The sequence below is a fragment of the Manacus vitellinus genome, unplaced genomic scaffold (assembly GCF_001715985.3).
Source record: "Manacus vitellinus isolate BGI_N305 unplaced genomic scaffold, ASM171598v3 scaffold_7_pilon, whole genome shotgun sequence".
Lineage (NCBI taxonomy): Eukaryota > Metazoa > Chordata > Aves > Passeriformes > Pipridae > Manacus > Manacus vitellinus.
Window position 1 is genome coordinate 4,160,409 of NW_021940813.1, and position 16,220 is coordinate 4,176,628.

Sequence of the window (16,220 nt, forward strand, 5' to 3'; positions counted from 1 at the left end):
TTCCAGTTTCTTTTGTTCTGCTGGATTTGAAATCCTGTAGATCCACTTCTGCCTTCCCTGATTTCTCTCCTTTTCTGTCCTGCAATACTTGTATGGATATACACTCCCTCCCCTACACAGATGAAAATTCTTAAGAATGTGGTTCAGGGCCTGCAGAAGAGAAAGTAAAAAATGCAGGACAGTTCACAACTCTTACTTGAGAAAAAAATTTAATTTTTTCTAGAGATCATTTGTGAATTTTAGGTCAAAGCACCCATTTCACCACAGTCAAAAATTGTGCCAGTAGAGGATCCAAAATATCATTGTTGTTGGGGGCTTTTTGTTTAGTTTTGAGACAGATGCTTATCTCCTTAGGTTACACTCTGGCAGTGTCCTTGTCAGTTCCATTAAGCCTCACCTGTAAATCCCAGCAACCAATGGCCAGGTTGCTCAACATTTGCATTTCAACGTGGTTTCTTCATTTCCCCTTCCTTCTTTTAGACATGAACATATCATTTCCACATTTCAGATCTGCTTCAGGCCCTGCCCTTGCCTGTGTGTTGCTACAGCTGGAAGAACTCTGAAAGTTGCCATGCCTGCCACAGAGAAGCCTGGGAAGTTGAGGAATATGCAAAGGCCGATTATACCTCCTTCTGCCGAGTTAAGACTTTGGGGGATTATCTGGAAAAAGCAGTATGCTGACTCTTAAAAGAACTCTTTATTTTATGGCTTATTTTCTCTTTTCAATCTAAATATCAAAAGCAATGCTCAGTCTTCAATTCTGGCTCAGAATTCTGTCCTTCAGAGATGTCAGCACTTTTGGAGTACAGCTATCCCGACTCCAGGTACTCCCCAAGCCAAATACTGGACAATATAAGACCAAGGTCTGAAGAAGACCCCATCAAATACACCCCACCCTTTTTTCCAGAGGGCAAGCTCCCCAGTGAAAACACTCTCCTTGGTGACCACATGACTCATGCAGCAGTAACATCCTAAATCCCACAGACAGCACTATATGGAGCCTTTCCCAGCCTGGCTCAAAGCTGTTTGCTGACTAATATTTTGTAATGACCTTCCTGCCCTTCTCACTTTGGCCACACGGGATCCCAATCCAGGCTGTATTTTCCTTGCATTCCCTCCCTCCCTCACTGTTGCCTTCCTTCACAGAGCTTCATGTGACAGTTTCATAGCTTTCCTCGTAGCACTGTACACAAAACCTATGATTTCTGCCCTATCCCATAAACATTTTTAAAATTTATAACTCTTGGGATGATCAAAGAGAACGATCAAGAGCAGGTCTCGTGGTGTTGACAGCACTTCCATTCTAATTAACTCAATTCTAAGTACAACAAGGCTATTCCTGGCTCAGTGATCAGGATTGCAATTGCCTGTTTGATGGGCAGTTATGGACCAATATTTTGCACAGTAAAACATGTCTGGTTTACCTAGTTCAAGCTAAAGCACAGGGCCTTAAAATGGTTCAAAAAGGAGCTTGTGCTGCATGAAGCAACCCGTATTTAAGACATAGCACACAAGACAGTGCTCAAAAGCACCTTTAGTACCATCTGGAAGCCTACAGCCATGAGAATGAACAAATGTGGTACTAACAGGAGAAGTGGGAATTCAAATTCGCCCTTCAAAGTAGTCAAGGGCTATTTTTTAAAAGTAAAATTAGAGCCTAAAGGAGCAGCTGGAAGAGAGCTGACAGGATGACCATCTCAACAGCAGGTCCTGCATTTAAACAAACTTTATACTGCCAACTTTAGACTGATTAAAATACAGCTGTTAAAGACTTATAATTAATTACACAGTGACTTTAAAACAACTTGCCCCTGTAAAACTGCACCAGTATCTGAAGTGGACTATTAATCTGATTAAACCTTGAGTTAAGAAAACTAGGGATGCATGAATTCAACATAGACCAGTAAGAAGCTCAACAAGTTGAATTAAGTCCTCACCAAAAAGTCTATAGAATAATTTTCATTGTTTGAAATGAAGAACCCACAGCCCAGACAGCCTAATCTTGCAAAAGCACTGGAAGTCCCAGTACTAGATGGTAGATGTGCCACACGTTTTATCCTTTTTTTTTTTACTCCTTTCCTGTACCAGAACCTGACAGTGGCTGTTCTTTCCTCCTGCCAAATACATCATTTTTCTAAGGTATAGTTCAGTTGGAAAGATTCTACCACTAATTACTACCCCCTTTCTTACCCTAGATCATGATTCCTGCTGAAGTTCTGGGGCATTCCCTTCCACATTCCCTTCCATTAAGTGATCTCAAAACAACATATGGACTACCACGTAACAGTTTATGTAAAACTTTAGGGTTCATGCCTATCAACTGGGATGACAGAGCTGTGTTGTAATTGCTTTGATACAGTTGTACAGCTTCATCCAATGGATTTGACTCTCATGGAAACACTGCAAGTGTGTGTGGCACAAGGAAAGACAGACAGGTCATAGTACTGCCTCCACCACACCCTCTGCTCCCTTGCAGTCTCTACCTGGGCAATGTGATTTGTCCTAAGGTAAGAAATCCGGGTAGGAACTGCAGGAGGAACTGTCTGGATGCTGGTATAATTCATGCATTCCAGAGATATGTGATGTTTGCAATTGACTTTGTGCCCATCAGCCTGCAAAGGGAGACTGGAGCCAACAGAGCCAAAGGTGTCCCGATCTTGCAGGCAGCTTCCAAGTGGATCCCGCTGCCCTCTCCCCCACTCTCCACCCCAAAGACAGGGAACACTCACTTTTGGATGGGTGAGTAAAGGTCAAATAGGGAGACAAAATCCTAAAGTATCTCCACAGGTGCTTTGTTGCTTTGCAATTGTGAATTCTGAAAGGTCAAGGACAAACATGCAGGTTTCCAACCATCCTGCTGACATTGTAACCCTTTAGACACAAGTTGTTGACAAATGTGAGTCAGCACGGACCTAGCCTCACTGAGACTTCTCAGAGAAGTTTAGAAAGCAAGGGGAGGGGGGTCTCTCTGAAGCTTGTGACTCAATAGGAGGGACCATGACCTGAGGACAATATAATCCATTGTTACAGTTGATGGAGTTGTTATTTAGATACTGCATTGGCAATATTTAGATACTGTATTAGCAATAAATCTAAACATAATCATCCACATAATCACTGTGTCCTACTTCTCACACCTGGCCAAGAACCCTCCCTCGACTGCTCTGCTACAGCACATTAGAGAGTGTTCAGTAATTAGAGCACACATTCTTGTCAGAGAAACTGGCAGTGCAACTCTTCTATCTACTGATATAAATCATCCAGATTAACTTTAAATGCCATTAAAAGTAATGTCAAACAATTTTAACATACTGAACTGGACTTCCTGGGCTGCAGAACATTGCTCAATTCAACATGAGTCGCTCTCCAGGATCTCCAAGACATGAACAACTTCAAGGCCACCAATTCAGACAGACATTCCCAGTAAATTCCCAGAGTAATTCAATGAGCAGATCTTTCCTGGAAGTGGAACAACTATCTCCTAACAGTAGGGTAAGTTAAGCACATTAGAGGACAACAAGAAGCAAAAAGCAGTATCCATTCACATTGCTGTATCTGGAATATCTCCCTTTACCACAAGAGCAAATGAGTTTCTAAAAACTAGGTAGTTCTACAAAAGATTCAAGCCAGAGATCAACCTCTTCTTTTAACTACACTCACTATTTGGTTTAGGAAAATTAATCCATACATGATCATCTTTCTTTTGGAGGACAGTTAAAACTAAACTGCTACAGGCTTAGGGCCACTGTCACATGTTGGATGCTGCTGGAACCTGCTCTAGTCAGCTGAACAAATACTAAACAGAAGTAGCCACACCTATGAAACCACAAAGAATAAATGCATTCAAGAACAACTGTTCTTTGCTTTATTGAATGGTTGAAGCAGGACTATAATCCAGGTATACTTAAATCAAGTGTTGGTCCACTCTTATCATCAGAAAGAATCGGGTTTTTTTCTTATAACAACATCAACACAAATGAAGGAACATGAACCATCATAACAGGAACTTTCAACAGTATGTGACATTAGACCATGACCAGACTGGTGCTACCTCAGTATTTACAGACTCCACTGTATAGACCAGCCACATCAGTGTTATTTACCTCCAAATCACTGAAGTTCTAGGGAAAGGATCCTTCTTTTTACAGCTCACCTCTGAGCCACCAACATGAGATCAAAATGAGTTGTAGTCTTCTAGAAATATTTCTATATTTAATATTTTACTAAAGAATATTTACTATCCTCTCTGAAGTTACATATAACCATTATAAATATTTACATCAAACATTTACAGCTGGTTCATAATATACAACACAACAATTTAGCTATAATTTCTAATCGTCCAGTGTAAAAGTTTCAAACAACATGTTGCTATCATAATTTCAATTTCTCTGTTTTGCACACAGTCACAGGCAGTACAGGCCTTTTCAAAAACTCATGTTACATAATAAAAAAAAAATGGAATGATGTTACTTTAATGACAATTATTTTGGGGGTTGTTGTTTTGGTTTTTTTAAACAAGCAGATTTCAATTTCTAAATCCCATCTGGTGCTACTACTAACATTTAAAATAGTCTCGGAGAGGGGAAAAAATACTTAAGAAATAAATACACCTTTAAAAAACTTCCACAATTAACCATGTCAGAATATTTGTTTTCCACACAGTTTGAAGGAGACCTTACTCTTCTCATCTTGCGCTGAAATACGGTGTGGTTCAATCCATTCTTATCTTCTGGTTTGTCATCCTATAAATAATGCTGTCATACCCAGGATCCATGTTCCAGAGGTTGTAGGAGATAACTATCACAGCTAAAGCAAGGCCTATCATCATCCACAGAATAATGTTGAAGATTACAGAGTAGTTGTAGTTATATGGATAGGCAAGGTTATACGGATTTTCTTTTTCAGTCTGTAATAAAGAAAACGTGTATTACTTCAAAGTGAGCTTGCACACAAAACATTCTGACTCCCTGGAAAGTCTAGGCAACATGAATAGGGCAACTCCTTCCTGGACTAAGTCTGGAGTCCTGCCAGCAAGCCAAGGAAAACGTGTTCCCACACCTGGGAGGCAGGACTTGCATGTACTGCTGCACTGGGGAGAAAACGTAGAAAGGCAAATTCTAACAAGGCATAAGGGAAGAAGTTTTCAGAGAACTTAGCTGGATAGCCTGATCTAACTCCTAAATTAGTCCTGCTCTGAGCAGCAGGTTGGACTAGGTGACCTCCAAAGCCCTCTTCAACTCAAGTTACTCTATGATTAAGTGAAGATCAAGACAGGTAAGTAAGCCGACCTCTGCACCCATGGCTAAATCATAGTCAGTATTTTAGTCTTTGGAGAAAAAGTTATGCTCAGGTGAAGAACTGATGCAATTTGGATGAGTTTTAATAAATGAGATATAGAAAAATGTGCCTCTTCTACCTGTGAAGACTGGAGAATGGAGCGAGTCTTCCTTATCAGGGGGGAATTAAACTCCTTTACAGCCACCACTTCTACCACTGCATTCCCACCATACAGATTAAACATCTCATCTGCAAACTGGAAAAGCAAAAGTGATTTAATTAAAAACCTACACTGTAGCCAGGAATAAGGCAGAGTTTTGTTAGCAAGATAGTAAAACATAAGATGTCAGCTTCAGGAATAATCATGGAAAGCTATACTATTTTAGAATAGCTACACTATTTTAGAATTTCACTAAGAAAGTGTGAACTTTCCTCAGTTTACAAGGCCTCTTTCAACCTCCTCAGTCATTGTTCAACAGACTGTAGCTTATGCCTGCTTTCTGGCTCAGCAAATTCATGCTTTTACACTTTTCCATCGTGCTTACTAAAAATTTTATTGATGATTACATAAGACCTGTTGAAGAATTACTTTGTTGAGCACACTGATGGATGAACAGTAGTTATTTTAAAAGCTTGGAAATTTAGATTTATACATTTCCACATTTCCAAGAGCCAGTTTTTGTGAGACATACTCGTAGTTTCAAATGCAAGGTATTTATTTAAGAAAAACAAATATATTGAGTCATGTTGATACACACTCACTACAACCCTACTTCTTTATGCAAAATATCTAAACACATTGTAGAATCATGTCAACACTTTCCAGAGAGGCAAACTGTAACATTAGATTTTATAAATGAACAACTGCATTTTAAAAACCAAGCATCAGGCAAGCCATCACCAATGAAGGGACACTTCAAAGCATAAGGTAGTCAACAAACTCCCTTGTCATTAGCATAAAAAATTATTTCCTTAATATTAACATGAAGTTTGTTCATTAGGTAGAAAAATGTACCTTTTGCAAGGAGTCTACAAGAATTTGAGAAGCATCCTTGAACTGCTGAGAGTCTTCCCCATATCGTTTTCCAACCTCTTCCAAACCAGACAGTTCCAGAGAATACAGGTCTGGAGAGTGATCTTTGGCCAAGTGCTTGTGTCGAGACAGCTTTGGCACACCATTGAGGGCAGAAAGAAATTAATTCATACACAGGTTACTTTAAAAAGACCCCACATTTCACAAAGAACATGTTCTTAACTACCATTGTACTTCTCAAGTAAGAAAACAAAGGAAGCCCCAACAAATTCTTCATTGAGTACTTCCCATATCTTTGGGTATGGAGAAACAGCAGCTCAGAATTCCCCCTGCTCCCACACAATACAAAAAACACTACAGATGCTTCTCATTCACAATTGCAGTGATAGGGCTGACACAAATTGCTTCAGAATGCATTTTTTAAACTGATGCAATCGACTGATGACACACTAGAATATGTATCACTGGTTGCCAAGTATGCTGGCTACAGCTTCTCTACCTTCATAAAAGATCTCTGAAGTTTGTGACTAAAGATGGGGAAAAGGTTTCAAAAAAACTTACCAGGCTTGCAATATCATGTAGGACTTGAAGTTCTGACAGAAAAAGCAAGTCAACCTGGGGGAAGAGGCAAAAAGGGACAGGTATTTGCTTTCATGAGACCTAAGTCAGGGAAATATTGTTTTGTTGCAACTCTCAGTATTTTATAACAGGTCATGTCTGCTACAGCATCAGAACATGCTAGAAGGAAATAACTCTTTCACTGAAGTTACAAAAAGTCCTGAAAACTTAACTACTAGAATTCCATTAGAAAAAATTAAGAGTAGATTCTCCTAGGCAAAGAAAGGGGGAAGAAAAAGGGGGAGGAAGCAAAAAGCACAAACTAAGAATATTAGAAAAAAAAAATCATAGAAGTTCCCACTGATTGATGGTTTTTTTACCTCATTGTTTCTGCTGAGGGAGTTGAGGGGAAGGGAGCTGAGAACGGAGTTGTCCTGGAACAGGCGGTTCCGCAGCTGGCGCAGTGTGACAGAAAGGTCCTCAAACACGGAGTTTGCCTTGCCCACCATGTACACCCTCTGCAGGAACAGCCATTGTTTAGTGACAGCAGAGCTTCCCTTCCAGTTTTTCCAGTCACAGACTAACAATCAATCCCACTCGCCCTCTCCAAAGCAAACTTTCATATAATCCATTGGTTTTGCTCCAGCCACACAAGTGGAAAGAGGTTTAACTATTTAGAACACCTGGAATCAGAAGTGAAGCAATACTCACTTCCTCACTGGGGGCCAGCTGCAACACCACCGGCGTTTCCTCAGAGAACAAAGTATGAATAGCATTTGCAACACTGTCAAGACTGAAAGGAACAGCCTGGAAGACAAAGTCCAGTGAAATTTTTGGGTTAAACAGGGCCTAATGATCTAAAAGGAGATAATTATGCATGGTAAACTGGTGCAGAACAAAGCTTTCCAAGTTGGGCAGCAGTAGAATTAACTAGAGTTAATTAACCTTAAAAACAACTTATTTGAAAAGGGTTTGTGGGTTCATGCTGGACAAAAACCAGCTCAACATGAAGAACTCATCCAATACTGCAGCAAACTGGATTACAGCAGACAATGTAATTATAAAGGAGAAGTGAGCAGGCACTGCACAGTTACCAATATTTTGTAAGTTACTGTGTCATGTTACAAGGTGTCTGGAAGAAGTTCCATGACAGAAGAGGCATAGATTTAAAACCAGGAAATTTTATCTGAACACAAGAATAAAGCTTTTCTCTCCAAGGATGGTCAAATGCCAGCAAAGGTTGCCCAGAAAGGTTGTGTAGTCTCCATCTGTGGAGATAATCAAAACCTGACTGAACACAGCTCTGGTTGATCCTGCTTGATCAGTGGGTTGGACTAGATGAGTTCCCTTCCAAACTAAATGACTGTGGTGCTGTGACAAGCCTGAGAAGAGTGTTAGCAAAGACAGACAGTGGTAGGTAAATGTTGTGTTGTCGGTTGCTTTCTTTTTGCTGCAGTGTAATGGAACGGTGTCTCAAAGTGGTGTATTTCACAGTTAAGAACTTGAGGAAGGCTCAAAAGACCACTAAGAGGGTGATTCAGTACATCAAAGAATCAACATCATATAAAATGTCATCACATGCTCAGCTTGAAGCAAAAAAATTTAGTAATTCTGACTGTGAGTCAGTAAGTTACCATGGGAAGCAGTGGATTCTCTGCCTCTGGGTACAAACATATTAAATAAAACTTGATGTCTTTCAAGGAGAACATGCTTTGGTCAAACAAGTTACTGAACTCAACACAGGAGGCCCTGGGTGCTCTCAAAGGTCTCTCCCTTTGTACAGGAGTCTGATCAAATTATTGATCTACACAGCCTGATCCATCATTTTAGGGATCCTCAAGTGAAGTAAGAAATAAGTGAACAACCAGGACTATGGTAGAGAATCATGTACTTGTCATCAGACCAGAAGAGTCACAGAAATCCCGTGACAGTTCCAACTGTGGATACTCACATTTTCAATGGGGTAAGAAAACCCTTTCACAGGCAATGCCAGCTTGTCCACTCCCTTCACTGTCACCAGCACAGTAGCTCGTGGCCTGTGAAACAGATCCCCCACTGCAAGACCAGGCCAGGGAAGGTCCTATTACAAAATAATAAAAAAAAAAAAAATCACATTTCAAAGGAAAAAAATAAGAGCCCTCCCCCAATATTACAGCACAATAACTTACTATCTTGTTAATATCTCTGTGCAGGAGAGAAATTTCATGAGGAAGTAAGTTAATACTAGGCTGCTTTCATCTTGAGTAATGCTGTCTCAAGTCAACCATGAAGACATTCTTAATTTAAAAGCTGCCAGTAACTGCATAGCAGTCTATACTAAGAAAGCATTATACATAATGGATATATGAAGAGTTATCTCCCATAATTAAACTATAAATATTATAGTCTGTATTTAATAAGTGAAGGTTGAATTAAAAAAAAAAACAAACAAACCCCCCCAACAATAAATCAAACAAACCTAAACCCTTTCACAAAACACGACAGAAAGAGGTTTAGGCACACTAAACCACTAACAGCTTGGTATTTTCAGTACCAGAAAGACACAGGGGGATAAAAAGAGAGGGTTGTCAATCATACCAACAACTTCCTATTTTAAAATTTACAAATTTGCACAGAAACAGAGAGATTCCTTAGTAACTTACTACAGTTATGAATCAGTAAGAGCACAGTGAAGGACACCTGGCTGGTTTATACAGGCACAAAATACAAACTCATCTACTTGGAATAAATTCAAACAGATTTCTCCATTTGTGCAAACAACATAACTGCTTGTTTTTTGAAAACCAACTTAACAGGATTTTAGAATTAAATGTCATTGACATTATGATCTGTATCATCTCAAAGAAACAAAAGGAAAAACCATTTAAAGCACCATCAGGGACAAAAAGGGGTTCAGTTTTATTTTGCTTTAACAAGGGAAGAATATTGAATGACTGGTTTTGATAGTTCCAAATGTAATGCAGTAAGAATTCCAAATTCTCTACAGTGTACCCACTGCACTGTCAGTTTATGCTGCTAGACCATAGACTTGATGTGAGCTGCAAAAGGAGTCCCTGGGCCCTGCACTACTCTCCATACCAGGGCTGGAAGCTGCCCACAGTGACCTCTGCCTTCCTTAGTGACACTACTGAAAACCTACAGTTTCAGGGCTTAAATGAATAATAATTTAAACACTTCCTTCCCTGCCTGCTTCCAAGATTTGAAATAATACTAATAGAGAACTATTCCTAAAGGATGGTATGGACCCAGCACAGCAAATGAACTCCAAAGTTTGGCAAAGGCACAGGGTGTGTGCTCAAACAATTTTTTCCAAGATAACCATGACACATCTTCGGATAACCAGTATGCCAAATGTCAAGTGGTCAAAATGGGCCAAACCCTATTGTTTTGCTGGACGTCTTAACATGCAACACACACAATACCATTCAATACATTGTTTCTCCTTGATAAATTAATCAAAATTTACTTCTTAGGCATACAGCTCTTACGAGTTTGTTACTAGTTTGATGACGAAAAGACCATAATTAATTGAAAGCAATATATTTTCAGACAAATTCCAAAACACAGGTTAAACAGACCTGCATTCAAACCAGCCTTATCAGACCTCTTCCCTAGCTGCAGACTGGAAGAAGTGGGAACTGGCTGCCCACACCAGCCTGCAGAATTGAGTATCTGGCTGCACACAGACACTGCTAGAGATGCCTGGCTATCACACTTTTATGTACTGTTTCAACAGCCATCTCTGTTGAAGCCCAGCAAAAAATTCAGTAGGCAAGACTGGAATCAATCCAAGGGCTCCTTCTCATGTGCCCCACTTTAAACATCACCAAAGCTATATCCAAACACTTAATGTGGGAAAACACAAATCATGTTTTCAAGTATTTGGATTACTATTTAAGTAATAACCAACCTACTTGTTCTTACTAACTCTGCCCAGCAGACAGGTTTGCTGACCTGACAAAACACCTGCCTTGCCAAGGCATTTCTCACGGTCCTCAGAGAACTCAAGAGCAGAGCCCTGTGGAGAGTGACAGGGCTGTGTGTGATCATGGATCTGGGGATACAGCACAAAGCTGGGTCTCAGAGGAAGTGAGGAACAGCACTGTAAAGCCTCTGCAGGCTTCCTTCTATGGCTGATGATTCAAACTGGCCAGCCAGCACAACCTCTGCCTGCTCACATGACAGACACAGCTCTGTGCTCGGAAACCACCTCGGACAAGTCATGCATTCCCCAACACAAACAGGAGGGTATTTTATATATTCCAGCACATGACAGGAAGATTTGTGTGTTGAGTGAGCAGGTCTGTAGTTTTAGAGGTGTTTCAAAACCAAGACCTGAAACGTACTTCTTCAACAGAGAAGCCCATGGTTAATGCAGCGACATCTGGGATCCGCTCGCCAGGAATGGGCCAACTTCCATCTCGGAAAACAACTGACTGAGGTGATCGTAAGATACTGAATTCATCTCCACAGACACCTGAAAAACAAACACAAGAAGCTGTCAGAGTTCTTGCAATCTTTCCCTTACATAGCATGGAAAAAGGGATATTAGAGCTTTCTTTCATTCCTTCTTCCCCCTCTCATGCCTATCACTTTGTGTAAAACAAGGAATGAGAACCCTTCGTTTTAGTGCTCTGGAATACAAAATAAGGTTTCTATACAGCAATGACTAAGGACAAACAAATCCATATTAACAGAAGCAGGACCATTATTCAGGCAATAGCACAGAACAGTTCTATGTACTCACTAACTGGCTGCAAGCAGTGCTACAGTTGAGACCTCCTAAAGCAAACTCTCAGTGGAACCACATAGACTCCAAAATCCTGTTCAGCTCCCAGTGCATCAACACAGCCCTGTTTGCTTCCAGGACTGCTCGGCATAACACCTCTGTTCCTGCAGACAACAGCCTGAGCCACTGTGCCCAGAGCCAGGAAGTCCAGCGGAGTCTGTCAGTGCTGGATTAAACTGAGCACTGCCAGGACAACCTGGATCCTGCAGAACAGCTCCCGTGGCCCTGCTCTGCCTCCTCCACCACATGACGCTGTGAGATGCTTTTCTTCCCCTGGATGCAGTGCTGGACCTGAGCTGACTGTGTGAAGCCCCAGCCTGCAGTATTTCTCATGTTGGGTTTTCACTTATCCAGGATCCCCCTTCACTCTCTCCCTCATTACCTCAAATAGCAGAGTTGACTAAAAGCATATTTTTAAACTCTTTTATGGTGAGAGTAATTTACTGCTTAATAAAGTCAGGAAGGATTCCATAGGTGTAAAACATGGGCTTGTTTCAACCTGGCTTCCTCCTTTAAAGTCGTTTAAGCATAGCTGCAATACTGTGTGAATAAATTTGTGTGAATAAATTTTAAAACTTATTTGGTGTATATAAGCAGTGACACACACACCACAAAATTTCAGGCATATGCTCCTCAATGACCAATCTGAGAAGGTTTCCAACAAAAAACTGATCTGACACAAGATATGAGAAAATCAATATATATATATAATAAATATAAATAATATAAAATATATATAATAAATATTTGCAGGCCTCTAAGCTGAAGTTTTAATCACAAAATGTGTCTGACTGCATACTTCAAAATTATATGAATAACTGTCTAAAGAAAATAAAGCTATTTAGTCATATGATCACTGAAAATTGATTGCCAATCCAAGCAGCAATATACAATAGTTTTCCCAGACACCTACAAATCTACAAGCTATTTACAAAAATAATGCAAGAGCAAAACGATGTGCTGCGCAGCTAAAATCCTCCCTAACATTAAATTTAACTAAAGTGACCTTGAAGATGCTGTTTTAAAGCCTGGGTCATGATCATGCATACAAATGCTGACAGTAAATCTGAGCTGTGTTATGATAAACACAGTAAAGGACAAAGTACTGCTGTGCAGGCTGGGGAAGGGTGGCAAAAGGAAGCAAACAGGCCAAACCAAGCAACATATGTGAAGGAGATTAAAAAACTTTTTGACTTAAATTGATGCGCTCACTGGATGCCCTGCTGCCAATTTCAACGACAACTAAAATTCATTACAATTTTGAAGAGCAGAAATATTCCCATACCAATTTCTTTAGGAAGGAATTTACAAAACGGCTACAAATCTGTAGGATTTCACATGTTGCTCTCCAGAAGGCCTTAAAACAGTCACAACTTATGCAGGACAAAACTGGCTTACTTGGGGCTAGACTGCTCAGGTGAGTAAAATCATTTAAATTGCCCTCGCTAGACTTGTTCAAGATTTCAGTGATTAAAACTGAATTTGAAAATGAGAACACAAGCAGATTCCCTGTAATTGCCTGTGGAATACTTAACCAAATTCCTACCCTGCAGAAATTGTACCTCAAGCTCTCAAAAGCCTTTGTGAACCTGGAGAACTAAGAAATATTGAGTGAAAAGTATTTAGAGGGCCTTGAAGTGTCATCACAAGCCCGACTCACAGCAGGTGACAGGAACCCTGTAGCGACCACGAAAGCAGCTCAGCAAAACATGAAAATTCACACAAAGCAACAAAATGAGGTGTGTTTATCACAGAATCAAGGTTGGAAGAGACCTCTAAGATGACCCAGTCCAACCATCCTCCCAGCACTGCCACTGTAACCCCTAAACCACTACACCACATCACCCAGCTCCACATCCAGAGCCTCTGGAACAACTCCAGGGATGCTGATTCCACCACCTCCCTGGGTGACCTATTCCAATGCCTTAACACTCTAACAGTGAAAACGTTTTTGTCTAATATCTCATCCCAATCTCCCGTGCCTCATCTTATAAAATTAGATTGTAATATAATTCATATACAATACCTATAAATATACATATACAATTATATTTTATTGTATATAATCTATATACAATAAGACATATCATGTATAATTATATATTCGTATTGTGTATAGTATATCAAATATAAAATACATGTAATTTTAATAATAAATTTCTATAAATAATACAATTATGTAAGAAATTTATATTATTTATAATTTAATGTAAACCAGTCCTTGGTCAGAAAGGGAGAGGGAAGTGTTCGAGCAGCGTTTCTGGATGTAGGTGGGAGGGGGTGTGGGGCAGGGAGCCGCAGCACGATGACAGTCCACTGCTCCCACCCCTTGCTCCAGAACCTGGTACAGACACACAGACAGACACCCCCCCTCCCTCCCCGCGCCCCTTCCCCAGCGCTGCGGCCCAGCCCCTCTCGCGGTCCTCCCCGCAGGGGCCCTCCCGCTCCCCCCTGCTGTCTCGCCCACACCAGCCACACAGGCAGCCCCAGCACCGCGACCAGCCCCAGGGCCATGTCCGCCATGAAACACCGCCGGGCCGCGCCGTCGGACAGACACCAGAGAGCGCCCCGCACCGCGGTTGACGGACAGCCGCCGCAGCCAATTCGCGGGCGGGATTCCGCGAGGCTGGGCGGGACTCTGCAGAACTGACCAATCGCAGCCCCTCCCGATCACGGGGCTGAGCGGTCAGCTGTGCAGCCGGGGGGCGGGGTCTCACCTTGAGTGGCGTTTCCGCTCGGCCAATCAGATCGCGAGATGTCTCTGCACCATTTTCCTCCCCGCACCGTGAACGCGAAGAGGAGACAAGTAGGCGGGGATGGTTGACAGATAATTTCACCAATCGAAGTGCGATTGGGCGGGACGGAGCGGTGATTTGCACCAATCAGAGAGCGAGGCCGCCGGCTCCGCCCTGTCCACACCTGCGAAGAGCTGTGGCTGTGAGGGTGTGAGGTGCTGGCACAGTCCCTGCCCCTGTCGCTGCCCTTGTCTTTATCCTTGTCCCTGCCCTCAGTGCCTTCTTCCCTGAACTTTTTTAAGAAAACCTACAGTAAAACACGCAGTGACTACCCCAGCCATGCCCGTCTCACCTCAGCCACCATTGCCTGTAATGGGAACAGATGGGTGGTGCGTGTTGTTCAGTGTAATATTCCTGCAGTACACCATGAGCCATCAAGTTGCGGGTATTTCCTGGGGTCTTTGCACATTTTTAGGCGCTAGATTATCTTGATGATAATCTCTGCAAATTGAGGCAGAGAAAACTGGGCTTTGAGGGTGAACTGTTGCATGGCATGGGAGGTTAATACCTCCCATTTCATGTTCAGTAAAACTGTATTAGGACCACTTCAAATTAACCTTGATTTATTCTTTATTCTGTGTTGTGCATCACAAAACCGGCACCACATAACGACTTTTGTAAAATAAATGCAAACAAATGTGTGTGAGATTACCTGGATACTGAAGCAAAGAGTATGATCAAAACAGCTGTTTCCTGGTGGGTTTTTCTGTTTTGGAATTCCTCAGGAGGCAACGTGTGTGAGTTCACAGGAAATCCAGAAATCCAGGGAGTGTTTTTATTCTTTTCTGCAACGCAGCAACTCTGTCACATCCACATGGTAAAACTGTATTTATGTGCAGGACATGCCAAGGATTACTACCCATAGAGTTTATCCGACCAGATTCTGCTGTGCATTTAGAAATTCCAACCAACACTTGGAAAACCTTCCCGAGCAACGTTTATGCACTGAAAAAATAACCAAAAAAACAAATAAAAATGGTTGTCTAGGAGAATCAGTGAGTGGGTTCTGGAATGGCAGGTAGTAAAATGAAAGTGTGTGTACAACAAACAGTATTTAAGAGAGTAAAGTTATATGCCTGCCACTGCCACATGATAGGGTGTGACGATGGGCAAATCACTTACACTCAGATTTTTATAGGTGGCAATAACAGTCTTTTCCTTGTCTGGGAGTCGATTTGCATAAATGAAGAGGAGCTCCTGTTCCCACTGCTACCAGGTGGAAACTATATGTCAAATATGAAAATCACGCCAAATGCATAGACTACTCTGAAACTCAGCAGCAGGGCAAGTTATGAGCACTTCAAATGAATCCTCGCTTATTGTTTACTCTGTATTGTGCATCACAAAACCTGCACCGAGTAATAGCTTTTGTAAAATAAATGCAAATAAATGTCGGTGAGATTACCTGAATACTGTAGCAAAGATATGATCAAAATAGTTGTTTCCTGATGGGCTTTTCTGCCTTCAGAACAGGATTAAAAGAGCACAAGAGAGAGAAGGCCTGGATCACTGAACAACAAAGATATTGAATGATTGTTTTTCAGTGAGCCCCGCCTGTTGGTGCACTGAGCAAGGCAGGGTGATTTTAAAAATCATTTTATCTAGTAAGCTGACAATGCTACCATAACATATACCCCCATGGGTCCTGGATTAAGGTTGTGTGGGTTACCTTATTTTTAGCATTTACTGGCTCTTGGGCACTTGACTTTGCAAGTGCAGTGTGTCTATTTTAGCATAGTTTCACCAAGTTTTACCTTTCTAGGAG

At 41.3% G+C, this 16,220-nt stretch overlaps 1 protein-coding gene across 1 annotated transcript; it reads right to left on the reverse strand.

Annotated features, from left to right (window-relative positions):
• Positions 1-3,838: 3,838 nt before the first annotated feature.
• Positions 3,839-11,336, reverse strand: ATP6AP2 (ATPase H+ transporting accessory protein 2). Its single transcript, XM_029964819.1, is given in 11 exon segments — positions 3,839-4,909; positions 5,420-5,536; positions 6,296-6,359; positions 6,361-6,427; positions 6,430-6,445; positions 6,875-6,928; positions 7,252-7,389; positions 7,583-7,678; positions 8,823-8,951; positions 11,218-11,276; positions 11,279-11,336. Coding segments are annotated over 11 exon segments (993 nt in total). The 3' UTR covers positions 3,839-4,714.
• Between the last annotated feature and the right edge of the window lie 4,884 nt (positions 11,337-16,220).